The 17,375-nt window shown below is 35.3% G+C and overlaps 1 protein-coding gene across 5 annotated transcripts in view; it reads right to left on the bottom strand.

Annotated features, from left to right (window-relative positions):
* ANKHD1 (ankyrin repeat and KH domain containing 1) overlaps positions 1-17,375 on the bottom strand; it is a 112,384-nt gene that overhangs the window by 54,924 nt on the left and 40,085 nt on the right. For 4 of the 5 annotated variants that reach the window (XM_022588960.2, XM_089909368.1, XM_022588961.2 and 1 more), the window contains exons 8-10: positions 14,141-14,378; positions 13,721-13,912; positions 9,963-10,072 (exon numbers count right to left, since the gene is read on the bottom strand). In XM_022588960.2, coding sequence (XP_022444668.1) covers positions 9,963-10,072; positions 13,721-13,912; positions 14,141-14,378 — 540 coding nt within the window. The remainder of the gene's footprint in view (positions 1-9,962; positions 10,073-13,720; positions 13,913-14,140; positions 14,379-17,375) is intronic. The other variant, XM_022588967.2, reaches the window with a different exon arrangement.

Here is a 17,375-nt window from a genome sequence, read left to right as displayed (position 1 = left end):
TGAAAGAACTTGAGAGATGGAATATCTGTATTTTATCTAGATCTAGTCTCCAGACAGGGAGAAAGTACTCAAAGATGAGACAGGGAGATGGTTGAAGAAACAGTAATAAGAATTGCAATCACTGACCAGGATCAACTATATCTCCAAATAAAAGAAACGTGGCCTAGAGAAGGCTTCACCCTAAGTCACTCCTACCTCCTACCCTGGATGATATGCTTACCCTAAGGGGATGCATGCTCCTATGGTAGAGATTTGGTGAGAAAGTATTCTGAGTCAACCCTATGATTTGAACAAGCTGACTGTTAAAGTTCACTTCTCCCTTCCTCAATCCCATATGATTTTCAACAAAGACAAGCTCCATTCAAATAAGAATAAATAAGCACAAAGTATCCAACACAGAACCTATTAAGAAGTTCCTACAAAAATGGAAACAAAATTTTAGTCAAATGTTCCCTTGTACTTTCAAAAATATTAAAGAGAATATGAACGCTTTAACTAGTGGAACAAAGTGATATAACAGCAAGAGGAAACTTAAAAGGGAGTTGGGGGTACTTCGCTGGTGGCACAGTGGTTAAGAGTCTGCCTGCCAATGCAGGGGACATGGGTTCAAGCCCTGCTCCAGGAAGATCTCACATGCCACGAAGCAAGTATGCCCGTGCGCCACAACTACTGAGCCCGCGAGCCACAACTACTGAAGCCCATACACCTAGAGCCTGTGCTCTGCAACAAGAGAAGCCACCACAATAAGAAGCCTGTGCACTGCAATGAAGATCCAACGCAGCCAAAAATAAATAAATTAAAAAAAAAAAAAAAGGAGTTGGGGGACTTCCCTGGTGGCGCAGTGGTTAGGAATCTGCCTGCCAATGCAGGGGACACACGTTCGAACCCTGGTCCAGGAAGATCCCACATGCCACGGAGGAACTAAGCCCGTGTGCCACAACTACTGAGCCCGCACTCTAGAGCCCGTGAGCCACAACTACTGAGCCCACATGCCACAACTACTAAAGTCCGCACACCTAGAGCCTGTGCTCCACAACAAGAGAAGCCACCGCAATGAGAAGCCCGCGCATTTCAACAAAAAGTAGCCCCCGCTCGCTGCAACTAGAGAAAAGCCCGTGCGCAGCTATGAAGACCCAACGCAGCCATAAATAAATAAATAAATAAATTTATCAGGGAAAAAAAGTGAGTTGGAAGAGCAGAAGATACTAAGTAATGATGAAACCATGAAAACCACATTAGAAGCAGCAACAAGTATACAGAAAAAATAGTGGATGGGCTTAAGAAAGAAACAATACAGAGGAAAAGGACAAAGAAATGAAAAGAATCAGACATAAAGATAATAAGGGAGATTCAATATGTGGATAATAAATGTTCCAGAAGAAAACAGAACAGAAAAAGAAGTATTCAAGGCTGTAATAGAAAAAAACTGGAGAAGGATGATGAGGAGAAAGAAAAGGAGAGGGGAGAGAGGATGAACTAAAATCTTTAAATAGAAAGCACTCACGGTTTTCCAGGAAAAACTGTTATAAAATAATAAACACCAAGACACATCCTGGCGAAATCATAGAGGTTTAAGTATAATGAAAGAATCTTATGATAATCCGGGCAGAAAGGAAATCACTTACATATAATGGGGAATATTCTAGCAGGCTTTGGCAATATTTAATACCAGAAGACAGTAGAATAGAAGGCTTAGAATTTTGAGGGGAAAAAACAAGTGATTAATTAATTTTATATTTGGCTACATTCATTTATAAATACAACATAAAGTAATATCAAAAATGCAAGCACCTGTGAACTCTTTTTTGGTTGAGGAAAGTAAATTCAAAACAAAATACCAGTATCAGCCAGCCAAAAGGTGAGTCAAGTTCAGGAAATCAGGAATTCAGAGTCTACATAATATGAAAAACTAGTAAGGTAAACACTGAATCCACCTAAATATACAGTTAAAAAAGTTTGAGAAATAATAGGGTCATAAAACAGAATGTAAATGTTATAAAATCATGACAATGTAATAATAAAATAACTCATGAAAATCCTATGGTGGAAGACACATTAATCTCCTCTTCAGAATGGAGTCAATAAACATTGTCTAAATATTTGATTTTTTAAAAATCAGTTTTTTAAAAGAAATTAACAAAATATTTCAAAATTTGCATTTGTAAATGATGTCTGAATAAATACTTTTCCAGGAAGTAACTTTATACCTGTGTTTTATATAGTTCAACAATTAGTTCAGCAATTAGTGAGCAGCTCATAGGGCTACTTGGAACACAGGGATTTTTTTAGATAAAAGAAACATGGGGACTATGATCAGAGATTAGAAAATTAAACCATAAAAAAAGGAAGGAAGGAAGAAGGAAAGGGAAGGGAGGGAGGGAGGGAGGGAGGAAGGAAGGAAGGGAGGAAGGAAGGAAGGGAGGAAGGAAGGAAGGGAGGAAGGAAAGAAGGAAGGAAGGAAGGAAGGAAGGAAGGAAGGAAGGAAGGAAGGAAGGAAGGAAGGGGAAATCTAACCCATGTTAATGAGAATATAAGAATCAGGAGACCTCAATTGTTAGTAGAAGTATAGACTAGTTCAGCATTTTTGTACAGTTTCGCAGCAGCTATCAAACTTTTAGATGTGGACCCTCTGAAAACTGGCAATTTCACTTCTAGGAATTTATCCCTATAGATATATTCACAAAAGTAGCAAAAATACGTAAATCTGCATAACAATATTTAGTGCAGTACCATTTGTAATCTTTAAAAATTATAATAACCCAGATGTTTATGAATAAATGATTAATAAATTATATAGAACACTGGGTACCTGTGAAAAAGAATGAGAAATCTTAGGAATTGACAGAAAAACATTATATTAAAAAGAAAAAATTTCAGAACAGTATATGTGGTAACAAATCTATTCATATAAAAAAGACATATAGCCCACATACACAATATATATATGCTTGAGTGTATAGAAATGTTTAGAAAGACACACAACATATTGCTTAAATTAAAAAAAAAATCTTACAAAAGAGGATATAGAAAAGAAATAGAAATCCTCTATTTCCTAAGATTTAATATAGATAACAAACTGATCCTTCAAAATTTTTGTTTCTTTTAAGGTAAGTCCATATCAAATCTAATTTCCAGGATTAAGAACCATAGGGTGCTAATGTAGCCATGTCCAAATCACCCAGTTTCCACTAGCTCAACTATTCTAGGAAAACGCCCCCCAAAGTTCATTTGGCTAGAACACAGTCTAAGAAAAGCAACAAGGGTCAAAGAGCTTACTTCATGGTTAGGGAGGAAAATCAGTGATAGACCAGTACAACATATTCAAGGGGCGCAATTTACTCAGTGCAGAAGTGCTTCGATTTTCATTCCAACATTAAAAATAATAAACCTTTAAAAGTTATGATCGGGCTTCCCTGGTGGCGCAGTGGTTGAGAGTCCGCCTGCTGATGCAGGGGACACAGGTTTGTGCCCCGGTCCGGGAAGATCCCACGTGCCGCGGAGCGGCTGGGCCCGTGAGCCATGGCCACTAAGCCTGCGCGTCCGGAGCCTGTGCTCCGCAACGGGAGAGGCCACAACAGTGAGAGGCCCGCGTACAGCAAAAAAAATAAAAATAAAAATAACTGATTTGCATAGGACCAACTATTACTCAATATGGCAAAGACCCAGAATTAGCAACACTGTGTGCCCACCACACTTCTTTAGGTTGGTTCTATTTATTTTCTTTGATCTACTGCATCTAAAGCAGATTTATTATGAGCTTAAAGAAAGAATCCATGTCCTATCTTGTCCTTGGAAAAACCTCTCCATCTTCCACCCCTATTTTCAAGGTGGCTAACATCTCAAAGTAAAACAGTATTTCTAAATTCCTTGTCTCTCACTGGGCATTACCTATGCATACTTGAAAGCCAAAGCTGAAAAAACAATCCTAAAGAAAGGAAATTTTGAAAAGTTTGAAGGCATATGAGAAGAGGATGTAACAAAAGTTTATTCTGCTACTCAAAATAAAGTTTAACCAAAGGAAAAGAAGAATAAATTCATAATTGAACAATTCCAAAGATAACTGGAGAGATTTTATTCTTAAGAAAATAGTTTACTTACAATAAAAATCCATGTTAAGGAAACTTTTCCTACTTCTTTGACAGTATTTAAGTAGGATAAAATACTGATAGTAAAAAGACAGGGTGGGAGAGATATGATTTAGCATTATAATGCCAAATTATTCTTTACTGGGATGGCTTTACCACATTACTGTGTTTTCTAGGGATTAGTAACTTTTATCTATTAAAATATTTTATAGTAAGCTGAATTTGCTAATTATTAATTATAAATAATGCCCAAAATTAAGTAATTTAAGATACATTTAATATATCCAAAGATTTTAAGAGAGAGAATAATTTGTGTAACACATCATTATTATTAATTATGACTCACACCTTAAAATTTCATTTTCTTCAAGCATCCCATAGCACTTCACACATTCTTGGGTTAAGTACTCATCTAGTCCATCTGATACCTCCAAAAAGGTAGCTAGTTAACCTGTTCTTTAAAAATCATAAAATTAGACTTCTTAAGCCACATCATTAAAGATCTTCTGGTCCAAACCCCTCATAAAATAAAGGAAAGGGGGGAGATGAGAAAGAAAAACAAAAGAAGGCTGGGGAATCTAAGTGATTTGCCCTAGGACACCCAGCATAGCCGAAGAAAGAATATTTACAGGACTTGGGTAAAACAGTCCAGAAAATAACACTACATTTTATTTTACAGATGAGAATATTGAGGCAACTATTTACTTATAGATCAGTGATCTGATGGCTGTGATGAAAATTCCAGTGTCTTGTTTAATGCTCAGTAGCATCTCTAATGTTGAGTTCTTTCTAAATAACTAAGTGTAGCCTTTGTCACTCATTAGCCCTCCATTCAGATACAGGATTACAGGATACCTTCCACAGGTATTTCTTCCTTTTAGTAGATTTACTTTCAAATAGCAATGAAGGCCTGTAACATGCTAAAGTGGGTCATAAAAAATTTTTATGTGAACACAACTAAAATATATTTACCTTCTCTAATATCTATGTCAGTTGTTTATTATGGGAAATACTACTTGAGTTCCTCTTCTAGACATGAAAGGCCAAGGAGCTGTAGAGAAGGAAGGAATACTAATTTACGGGATTTATATATCACTCTCCCTTTCCAACCTTAGCTTTGTTGGCAAATACATGTGAAGGAAATTCCACAAATATTTCTTTTATCTCAACAAATATATCAACGTTTTAGTGCTGAAATTAACATGCCATGAAGAAAAGAGAAAGATTCCATCATCTTTACAAATGGTTTGAAAATCAGAAACACCACCAAATCAAAGCAACTCTGTACAAACTTCAAGTTATAAGTAAGTACTAGGGATGTATTATACAACATGATACATATAATTAATACTGCTGTATGTTATATATGAAAGTTGTTAAGAGAGCAAATCCTAATAGATCTCATGACAAGGAATAAATTTTTTTTCTATTTCTTTAATTTTGTATATGAGATGACAGAGGTTCCTAAATTTATTGTGATTATCACTTGTGATTATCACAAGTTAAACTTATACAGTATTGTATGGCAATTATATCTTAATAAACCTGGAAGAAAAAAATAAAACAAAATAAAAAACAACAAAAACTCCTACTATATATATATATATATATATATATATATATATAAAACAGAAAAACAAAACAACACTGACATGTTAACCAACACTGTTGCCACCTAAACATCCTATCATTAGGGCGTTTGGAAACTCTGACCTGATGCAGTCATCTTTCATAGAGATGGATCATCTCTATAACAATAACATGGTTGGGCATGGAAGCCAGGAAAACACAGACAACAAAGTAAGTCAAAATTAAAAGCAAGCAAGAGAAAAAAAGAAAGAAGCAGAGTAGGGTTTTACAATCCAAGTTATACTATTGAATAGTTAACTATGCAAATTCTCCACCTTGAACATAAAAGTAATAGTAAAGAGGGGGCTAGAGGACTGTGGTAAAAGAAATCAAGCCATATAAATGCTTTAGCTGAAGTAAGCTATCAAGATACAAATAAGAATGAAATATTAAAACTCTGCCTTTTGGTCTAAAGACCAGTAAATGGGGAGAACAGCCTAAAGTAATAATTATACAGGACACCAGGACAGTGACTCAAAGGCAATGGAACTGAATCAACTTCAGTTTTTGTTTTTTTTAATATTGCAGATGTCAATTTTATTTTTATTTATTATTATTTTTGGCTGCGCCTCACGGCATATGGGATCTTAGTTCCCGGACCAGGGATTGAACCCATGCCCCCTGCAGTGGAAGTGTGGAGTTTTAACCACTGGACCACCAGGGGAGTCACTCAACTTTGATTTTTAAATGGTGTTTATTGGTTATTTCTGGTCAAGCAGTTCAATAACAAATTTGTAAGGATACATAGTATACTCCTTTTCAGAGAAATAAGATTAGTTTCCAAAGGCTGGTTTATTTTTTTCTTTTTTTAAAAATTTCTTTTAGATTTTAAGTATACTACAGAATGCTAATGTGTTTTAATACAAACTTTCTTACAATGGGTTTACATCATATTATACCTGTAATCACACCAAATACTAAATACTAATTTGGGCCCAATAAACAAAAGATGCTATGCAGAGAAAGAAAGTACATAAAGGAATAATCTTTATTTCAATATATAATGATTCCCATTACAGTGGTAACAAGAAGTACAACTATATGGAAGACATGGATTAGGTGATTTGTTCAAGGCTCTCTGCTTATTCAGTAGTTAAAATGATTTTGCATGTTAAATAGGGAGAATTTTCAAAAAGAACTCTGGAATTAATGGACAATTTTTTATTTCATTTAATTTTTGATTTCCAAAAGGAACATTTTAAGTGGCTTATTTAAGAAAACTAATCTAGTCCAAAGGTTTTTAATAATGGATTATTCAAATTTATGCAATTATTACAAAGGTAGACAAGTTACATATCAATCCATAACCTTCTAAATATGATAGATATTAAGGGTTTTTTTTACTGGAAATATCTAATATTTTTTCATTTTAAATATTTTTAAAACAAGAAAAAATAAAATTGCAAATAACTAAGTTTCAAATGAGAACATGCACATATTTTGAGGATCTACCTGAAAATGCTCAAGTATACTATCAGTTCTGGTTGTGGATTTTAAAAAAAGCATTAAATAAGAAACTGTCTAGATTTCCTTTAAAACTAAGTTCTAAACTATACCTACTACACATGTAGAATGAAAAGCCTTAAAACCTCTCAGTTTCATCTCAGGAAACAATATAAGAAATCCAAATTGTTGCATTACATTTTTATAAAATTGTAATTAATATCCTAACTGATTCTACAGAATATTTTTAAAAATGAGAGACAACAACTTTTAAGCTCTTTAAAAAAATATATAATAACAGCCTTAAATTGTGGCAAAAGTTAAGCTCTAAAAATCTAACAAAGCATGGTCCAGATTGTGTTTCAAATGCTGACTTGTGCGTTCTTATTTAAAACCGAAGGTAAAAATAGTTCCCCCCCAAATGAAGGTTCTCAGCTAGCCCACGAAAACAAACAAACAAACAATTTAATTTAAAGAACTACCCAACCTAGACATCAAGAATACATCTATGGGATGCCACAAATGGAATACATCTCCACTCCACGCAATGGGAGCGTAGTCTTCCAATTCCAAACCACTGGAGGAAATTACTAGAGTCCTAAACAGATACTAGGAGGTGACAGAAAAGAATGAAGGACAAGAAAGGTGCTACTGTCTTTTTAGGTCCAGCTAGCAAGAATTATCAGTCATTTTCTTCCTCAGGACTCAGGGACTGATCTGCCTGCTTTACTTACTTCTTGTTTTTCACTAGGTCTTTTGTTTCCTGCCTATGGCTTATAGTAAAGTCTGAAATTATTTATACGTTTTAAATATCAAACTTACTATGCTTTTCCATACTTTCCACATTTTCTATAAAGAACAAGAACTACTTTTTACAATCAGGAAAATAACTAATATTAAAATTGAAATATCTCTCCACAGATAGCAAAAGCATAAAATAGGAATACATTTTTAAAGTGAAAAATGTTACACACATGAAATTATTAAATCTAGCAGTATTTACAACAGTGAAAAATAAAAAGCAAGTCAAAAGTTCAATAATAAGTGAATGATTATGGCTCATCAACTTGATGGAATATTATGCACAAGTTATAAATATACAGAATATGTAGCAAAATGGAAAAGATTATGACAGAACACACATTCTGGAAAATAGAAAACAACTGTACTATACTATGATTATAATTACATGTATATATGAATGCAAAGACGGTTTGCAAAAGAGAAAAAGTTACGTTAGAATAACAGTATTACCTTTGTACTTAAGGTAAATATTTATCTGAGCCATTTTTTAATCTTATATTTTGAATGTAAAACAGTATGGTAAATTCAAATCTTTCAATCTGCTTATTTATGAAATTCTTCTAAGGAATTTTAATCACAATTTACCTAATTCCAGAAAACTATAAAAATAAAAAATAGAAAACAACTATTTTGTTTTCTATTTTTAAATGCACTTTGTTTTAAAGGGCATTTAAAAATATTTCATAACAAATTTTTAACTCTGTCAAAAGTCACTAAGGTTTTGCTATACTTTAAAGTGCATTTAACAGATAATTCCTCTTTTCCTATTTAATATTTTTAGAAGAACTAGCAAATTAGTCAAGAAAGTGACTTAGCTATGGAAAAATGGAAGGAAGAATTTTGATAAGAATTCAGAGGATAAGAGTATTAAACTTTGCTTATATTATCTAAGCTTTTATGCTCTACCCTGTTTATTCCAAGTGATGAAATGCTTCAATTCTTAATTTTTAGATGACCCAAAGCAACTCTAAAAAAAGGAATGAGATAAAGAAAGAAGGCAGAAGATTAAGATCTACTTAACATATCCATCATAATTTTCAAACGAAAAAAGTATACCTCTTAGAAATTCTAACTGGCAGATCCTAATTAATGAGAATGAATGCTAGTCTTATCACTACAATATTTATTAGAAGTAGAAATGATGATAAATAAATAGCATAATTACACTATACACTTATTATAGTCAATAATTATTTTCCAACAATGTTCTCAGGTATTTTGGGGGGAATGTCTGTTATTGGAATTGGTTTAAAAGACAATACTTGCACAGTTTTTTCTAAATAACTGAAATTAATAAAGTTGATCCTGTACAGCATTTATAATTATGCGTGTCTCACACAGATTTTTAAGAAATACAAAAGGGAATTCTGGAAGAAACTCTAGAAAGCAGTTCAAAATAATCTCACAAAATAAAAATTAGTCAAAGCAAACATTTCAGCAAGAAGCATAAACCTTTAAGTGGGATATTATTTATAATTTCCCATAGTTGTAAGGATTATTACACATATGAACCTGCCATCTAATTTGAAACTTTGAAAAGCCAAAATAGAAGATATTAAAAGAAAAGAAAAAGAATGAAATGCTGTAATAATGTTGTTAGGAAGATGACAGTAGCTTTATTTTAAATGTCTAACTAATTAGAAAAACAAAAGAAATCACTCAAAGTGATTTGACAGGTTATTCTATGTTGCAAACATATCACTGAATTTGTATGTCTAATAAAGGGCAGTTAAAAAGGTTCAGGAATGTCAAATGGGATTGGGGTGAGAGGAAGAAAGAAACAAATGTTTTTACCTAGGAAAAGAAACAGTATGCCCTTTTAAAAACTATTTTCAAATACATTTAATAAATGCAACAACTAGAACAAGTAGCCAAACTTTTAAAAATTATTTTATACAAAGCATGCAAACTATTGATCTTCTTTACTAGTGCCTTCTAAATGTTCAAAATAAATGAGTATTAACATTCACACAAAAATATTTGAAATTAAAAATATCTTACTAAATCAGCCCCTGCTTGAAGTAAAACATCTGCAACATCCGTATGTCCATTTTCACAAGCGTAGGTTAAGGCTGTGTCTCCTGTTGCTGTTGTAGCATGAACGTTAGCACCTGGCAAACAAAAAAATTACACATTTACTTTGTGAATTTTATAATTTGGTGAAACTCATAAACTCTAAATATGAAAATATCAGATTTTAGGAATCCTAATTTTCCTTTAAATGTTTTGGAAGAATGCTTTTAGCCACACAGAAAGGAACTATACCAAATGATTAAAAAATACAATAATCTGGACTTCCCTGGTGGCACAGTGGTTAAGAATCCGCCTGCCAGTGCAGGGGACACGGGTTTGAGCCCTGGTCTGGGAAGATCCCAAATGCCACAGAGCAACTAAGCCCATGCACCACAACGACTGAGCCTGTGCTCTAGAGCCCGCAACCCACAACTACTGAGCCGCGTGCTGCAACTACTGAAGCCTGCGTGCCTAGAGCCTGTGCCCCGCAACAAGAGAAGCTACCGCAATGGGAAGCCCGTGCACTACAACAAAGAGTAGCCCCCACTTGACGCGACCGGAGAAAAACCCACACGCAGCAACAAAGACCCAACGCAGCCAAAATAAATAAATAAATAAATTTCTTTTTTAAAAAAAAATCTGCCTATACATCCCCAGTAAGATATACCCTAAGAAGTAAAAGGGCTGCTAAAGCCAAAAATATCAAACAGTTTTCAGAAATCATATTGACAGTAGTTTTGGTTTCTATTCTATGGATATTGTGGTAAAAATCAAATGAGTAATCCTTTGGTCAGTGAAATTCGGGGCATGGCTGAGAGAAAACACAGATAAAAGATTGCTGAAGTTAAGTAAAACCGTATGGTTCTGAATTGGAAGTACTGACATGAATTCATGTTGTATTATTATCTGTAAGAAAAATATTTCCTCACTCTGACCAACTAAAAAGGCCTAGAGACAATGAAAGACCAAGCCGAAACAGCATCTCTAGCTAAGATTGTGATCTCTAAGTACCATATCCTACTAAATGAAATTAGGGCTTCTTAAAGAAATAATTGGTTCCAAGACTGGGGGAGAATCTGTATAAGATGGGCCTGAAACACCTAGCAATATCAAAAAGCAAGGAAACAGACTATAATGAGGTCACACCAAAAGGATTTAGGAGCTAAACTTATTGACCAAAGATAGTGAAACTGTCCCATATTTCAGCAATTTTTACATCAAAAAGAATGAGGACTATGATAGAATAAAAGCCATCATGTATGTTTAAATCTAGAAGTTCAAAATGATGTTCAAATCAAAACAAAAAAAACCACTTCCTTGGTCACCAGTGAAGGATACTAGGGGTCCACCTCATTATTTGCGGTGAGTGGGGGAGAGAAAAGGGGGGGAAAATCAAACATTTATACTACTGTTCCTATATGATTTATACCTAAGAGTAACCAAATAGTTGATGAAGGGAAGTTTCTCTTTATAGACATATTTCTGCTAATAAACAAGGAAGGAATAATAGAATTTAGAATATTACCACTTTGTAACCCTTAACGAATTAATGGATCTAAGCAATGATCATCAATATCTAATAATCAAAAAGAGAGACAATCGGACATTTACTACCTCCTGAATAAAGTACACAAATACTACCTATGAAGTAGTCTTAAAAACAAAACGGAACAAAACAAACATACATCATACCTGAATTTAATCAAGTCTCTAGATCTAAGTACTACTTATAGAAAATCCAAGGGACAGAAAAACAAGTTAAATGAAATCATGGAGGTGCATTTAGCAAAATCCATACTCTGGGAACCCTAAAGGATAAACATTTCATGTCTTCAACCAAAACTTGCAAGGGAAAAAAGAAAAGAAAGATGATGAAGAGCCCATAAATTAAAGGGACTTAAGAGATGTATTGATCAAGAGTTACTGTATGAATCTTATTCGAATCCTAATTCAAAAAAGTCATTAAACGCACACATACACATTTATAAGACTATCAGGAAAATATGAAAACTGCTTGGGTATTTAATGACATCAAGGAATTATTATTTTAAAAATTTAGGTAAGGAAATGGTACTGTGGTTACTTTTTTTTTTTTTTTTTGCAGTATGCAGGCCTCTCACTGTTGTGGCCTCTCCTGTTGCGGAGCACAGGCTCTGGATGCACAGGCTCAGCGGCCATGGCCCACGGGCCCAGCCGCTCCGTGGCATGTGGGATCCTCCCGGATCGGGGCACAAACCCATGTCCCATGCATCGGCAGGCGACTCCCAACCACTGCGCCACCAGGGATGCCCAAGGTCTTTTAATTTTTTTAAAAAACTGTATAGGCAATGTATTAAAAGACCTGTTGGATTCTTCTTTAGTGCTACACTATAAGAAGAAATGCATGTAAATAAATCACACTCTAATCTGGAAAAAAATTGTTTTAGGTAGTGATCACATAAAAAGTGATTCTCAGGCCCCCGAGACAGTTCCAGAAACTACCTACTTCAAATTAGCAAAAGTAGCTAAATATGAGAATCAGTGGTGATGCAATAGAAAAAACAATGTCAGGAGTTCTAAGTTTGAATATTGGCCCTGGCACTTATTAGCTTGATTTGCTTAGGGAAGTTATGTAACATGACTGTACACCAGTTTCTATATCTATAAAATGTGTGTAATATTTCTTACTATACCAGTGGCCAGTGGTAATTAACAGAGTTAACACATGAGCTGAGCAGAATGTCTGCTGATTTCTTAGTTAACATTATTTATTCCTTCTTTTTTTTTTTTTTTGCGGTACGCGGGCCTCTCCTGTTGCGGAGCACAGGCTCCGGACGCGCAGGCCCAGTGGCCATGGCTCATGGGCCCAGCCGCTCCGCGGCATGTGGGATCCTCCCAGACCGGGGCACGAACCCGCGTCCCCTGCATCGGCAGGTGGACTCAACCACTGCGCCACCAGGGAAGCCCAAGCACAAATTATTTTAAAACTAAATACTTCTGGGACTTCCCTGGTGGTCCAGTGGTTAAGAGTCCAACTTTCACGGGGACGCGGGTTCGATCCCTGGTCGGGGAACTAAGATCCCACATGCCACGGGGCAACTAAGCCCACGTACTCTAGAGCTCGCGTGCCATACTGGAGAGCCCATGTGCCACAACTACTGGGCCCACGCGCTCTGGAGCCCACGTGCCACAACTAGAGAGAAGCCTTCACGCCGCAACGAAGAGCCTGCACCACAACAAAGATCCCTCACGCTGCAATGAAGATCCCGCATGCCACAACTAAGACGCAATGCAGCCAAATAAATAAATATTTTAAAACAAATAAAAAAAAAAACCCAAAAAACTAAATACTTCTGCCAAAAAAAAAATTTCCACTTGTTCATTCTTTCTTTCTTATTTTTTTTGAGAAGTCAGAAATGTCAAGAAATGAACAGGCTTAAGGGTATCAAATTATAACCTCTATGTCATCCTCACCTCCTCCTATTAATAGACTAGGAGGAACTAACTTCTCCCCTCCAAAAGCCACAAACATTCAACAGAAAGATAAGGTCAACGGGAAGCCTTACAGTCACCAAGCAAACATTAATAACTCTAAGAAACCTTTTAAAAAAATGACATTTTTGGAGATTTAAAAGCCTAAGAAGAGAGTTAAATTATGGAGCTGTCTTTCAACTTTTGTAGAAAGTTGAAAAAGTTATGGTTAATTGTTAAAGTTACGAAAGCAATATAAAAGTCTTTTTCTAAAAGGCGTTTTTAAAGCCACATACCAGCAGCCAGTAAATATTTAACCAACTCCAGGTGTCCCTCCTGAGAAGCCTCCATCAGAGGTGTGGAGCAGCCAAGTTCTATGTCAGCCCCTGCCTTAATCAGGAAGTCTGCAACTTCAGAAAATCCTCCACAGCAAGCCAACGTCAGAGCAGTTTCTTGGGTTTCTTCTGTCTGAGCATTTATATTTGCTCCTGAGGAAAGCATGAAAATAGATAAAACTAGTTACAAAAGACTTACAGCAAAGTGTTCTGATTTGTGATAATTATCTTTTCTCTGCTGCTGGGGTTCCTTCCAGGGTGTTGATAATTTATTTTATCATCAATGCAAAAAATATCTTAGTTGTAGTAAACTTCAGGGATACTGACACAAAAAACCCAAAGGAAATCGATTTTTTAATTAAAGAAGTAAAACTATTTTACCTTGTGCTAAGAGTAGTGCCACCATCTCTTCATGTCCTTCCCGAGCAGCTTCCATCAAGGGAGTGTATCCTTCATCATTAACTTCCTCAAGATTTGCGCCCCTCTCAATAAGTAGAGCTGCCAATTCAACGTGTCCTCCACAGGCAGCTAGCGTTAATGGAGACTCAAATGAATCTGCAGGCATATTCACTTGAGCACCACTATCCAAAAGCAAACGTGCCACCTCTACATGTCCATCCTGCAGATTTTCAGAAGTAAAACAAGAAGAAGGAATTTTTGTTTTGTTTTGATATTTTTTAAGTGAGAGAAGAAAAGCAAGAGATTGAGGAAAGACAAGAGGAAAAAAAAGGAGAGGCAGCTTAGAGGCATATATATTACCATGACCATCTGAACAATTTTTGAAATCTATCTTACCAAAAGTCCATTAAAATTATTTTACCTTACTTTTGAGCAAGCCCAAAATTTTCCACAAGAATCAGGCTTGTGAGATACAGTTACAACTCCAAATAATTTTGAATTTCCACATTCTTTGAAGTTCAAAAAATTGTTAAATCCATAGTCAACAGTAACTCAAAATAAAATAATTACTGTTTATACTACAGCCAGAGTCAAATATAGCTATAGCCTCAAACTTAAGTGTCATGTTTAAGTGTAGAAACTGTGTTAGATCTATTTAAGAAAAGAAGACTTCGCATAAAGTAACACAACAAATTCTGTGAAGTCATTACCACTTGGGATTATGTCACCAAGGTAAATCCCTGTGGACTGATCCTATCCTATATTTTTTCTCATCACTAACTTGTAATGAGGCAAAGAATTTTACAAAGATGTAAAAATAAGTCGTATTCACTTGTAAATAATTTTACCATGAGCCCATCTGCATAGACAGTAAGGCAATTAATATTTTCATGGAGTGTATCCATTCTATCCCTCTATCATCATACATACATTTCTTTAGTTTCAAATTCTATGCTACAAAATTTTATGTAACTCCTTAACTCCTGTTGTGCATATAAAGACAAATGGTATTGTTCTTTATTTCAAAAATGACCCAAATATTGCTAATGAAAAGTAAAGACTGAGTACAAAAATAAGGTTTTATAAGGTTGGGCAATTCTTTTACTAAAGAATTAATTAAAGAAACCTTAATTAAATATTAGGTTTCAGGATCCATCTAGAGTTTCATTATACTTAACTAAATAACTAACTTAGCTGTAACCACTTTTGACATGATGTCAAAAACAAATGACTTCACATTAAAATTTTAGTTTTACTAATACTTCAAATATATGTAAAATAAAATATATTTTAACCAAATTCCTATATTGAGTTACTGGTGTTTGATATACAATTCTAATTGAAAAGAAAATAAGGGTTTATGAATGCCCACAGATCAGGGAACTACTATTGCACCCAGCTTCTCTAGGCTCCCAAGAAATTGTTTTGCTTGAATTTAATTTTTGAAGAGTCTTTATATACTCTGCTAACATATCTTGAGTACATACCTTACAGAGGAATTGTACTAAGCACTTTTTTTATGTTAATGAACAATATTATTTCTAACAAAGGAAAAAAGAACAAAATAAGAAATTAAAAAAAGAATAATCCACTCTTAAAGGCCTAATATCATTATTAGAATTTTTTTAAATTCTAAGACTTTAGTCTTAGCCTTTGAGCAGTAGCTGGGATTGGACTTACTCTCTATCATAAACAACTATAAAAATTGGGGAAAAAAGAAAAAACAACTGGAGGCACTGGACAGCAACCAAGCTAGGGCTAGGGTTATGATAACTTAAAGAAGGGAGCATTTGAGATGCTCCCTTTTTTTAATAAAATATATATATATATTTTTAGCATCTTTATTGGAGTATAATTGCTTTACAATGGTGCACCAGTTTCTGCTTTATAACAAAGTGAATCAGCTATACATATACATATGTCCTCATATCTCCTCCCTCTTGCTTCTCCCTCCCACCCCTCTACGTGGTCACAAAGCACTGAGCTGATCTCCCTGTACTATGCGGCTGCTTCCCACTAGCTATCTATTTTACATTTGGTAGTATATATAAGTCCATGCCACTCTCTCACTTCGTCCCAGCTTACCCTTCCTCCTCCCCATGTCCTCAAGTCCATTCTCTACGTCTGCATCTTTATTCCTGTCCTGCCCCTAGGTTCTTCAGAAAAATTTTTTTTTTAGAGTCCATATATATGTGTTAGCATATGGTATTTGTTTTTCTCTTTCTGACTTACTTCACTCTGTATGACAGACTCTAGGTCCATCCACGTCACTACAAATAACTCAATTTTGTTTCTTTTTATGGCTGAGCAATATTCCATTGTATGTATGTGCCACATCTTCTTTATCCATTCACCTGTAGATGGACACTTAGGTTGATTCCATGTCCTAGCTATTGTAAACAAAGCTGCAATGAACACTGCGATACATGACTTTTTTTTTTTTTTTTTTGCTGTACGCGGGCCTCTCACTGTTGTGGCCTCTCCCGTTGCATAGCACAGGCTCCGGACGCGCAGGCTCAATGGCCATGGCTCACGGGCCCAGCCGCTCCGCGGCATGAAGGATCTTTCCAGACCGGGGCACGAACCCGTGTCCCCTGCATCGGCAGGCGGACTCTCAACCACTGCGCCACCAGGGAAGCCCCATGACTCTTTTTGAATTATGGTTTTCTCAGGGTATATGCCCAGTAGTAGGATTGCTGGGTCATATGATAGTTCTATTTTTAGTTTTTTCAGGAACCTCCATACTGTTCTCCATAGTGGCTGTATCAATTTACATTCCCACCAACAGTGCAAGAGGGTTCCTTTTTCTCCACACTCTCTCCAGCATTTATTGTTTGCAGATTTTTTATGATGGCCATTCTGACTGGTGTGAGGTGATATCTCATTGTAGTTTTGATTTGCATTTCTCTAATGATTAGTGATGTTGAGCATCCTTTCATGTGTTTGTTGGCTATCTGTATATCTTCTTTGGAGAAATGTCTATCTAGGCCTTCTGCCCACTTTTGGATTGGTTTGTTTGTTTTTCTGATACTGAGCTGCATGAGCTGCTTGTAAATTTTGGAGATTAATCCTTTGTCAGTTGCTTCATTTGCAAATATTTTCTCCCATTCTGAGGGTTGTCTTTTGGTCTTGTTTATGGTTTCCTTTGCTATGCAAAAGCTTTTAAGTTTCATTAGGTCCCATTTGTTTATTTTTATTTCCATTTCTCTAGGAGGTG

Source organism: Delphinapterus leucas, chromosome 3 (assembly GCF_059928025.1).
Source record: "Delphinapterus leucas isolate spDelLeu-1000000601 "Yukka" chromosome 3, BTC_Dleu_Yukka2, whole genome shotgun sequence".
NCBI classification, from domain to species: Eukaryota; Metazoa; Chordata; class Mammalia; order Artiodactyla; family Monodontidae; genus Delphinapterus; species Delphinapterus leucas.
The sequence above is the reverse complement of the archived record's forward strand: the minus strand, read 5'-3'. Positions and strand labels throughout refer to the sequence as shown.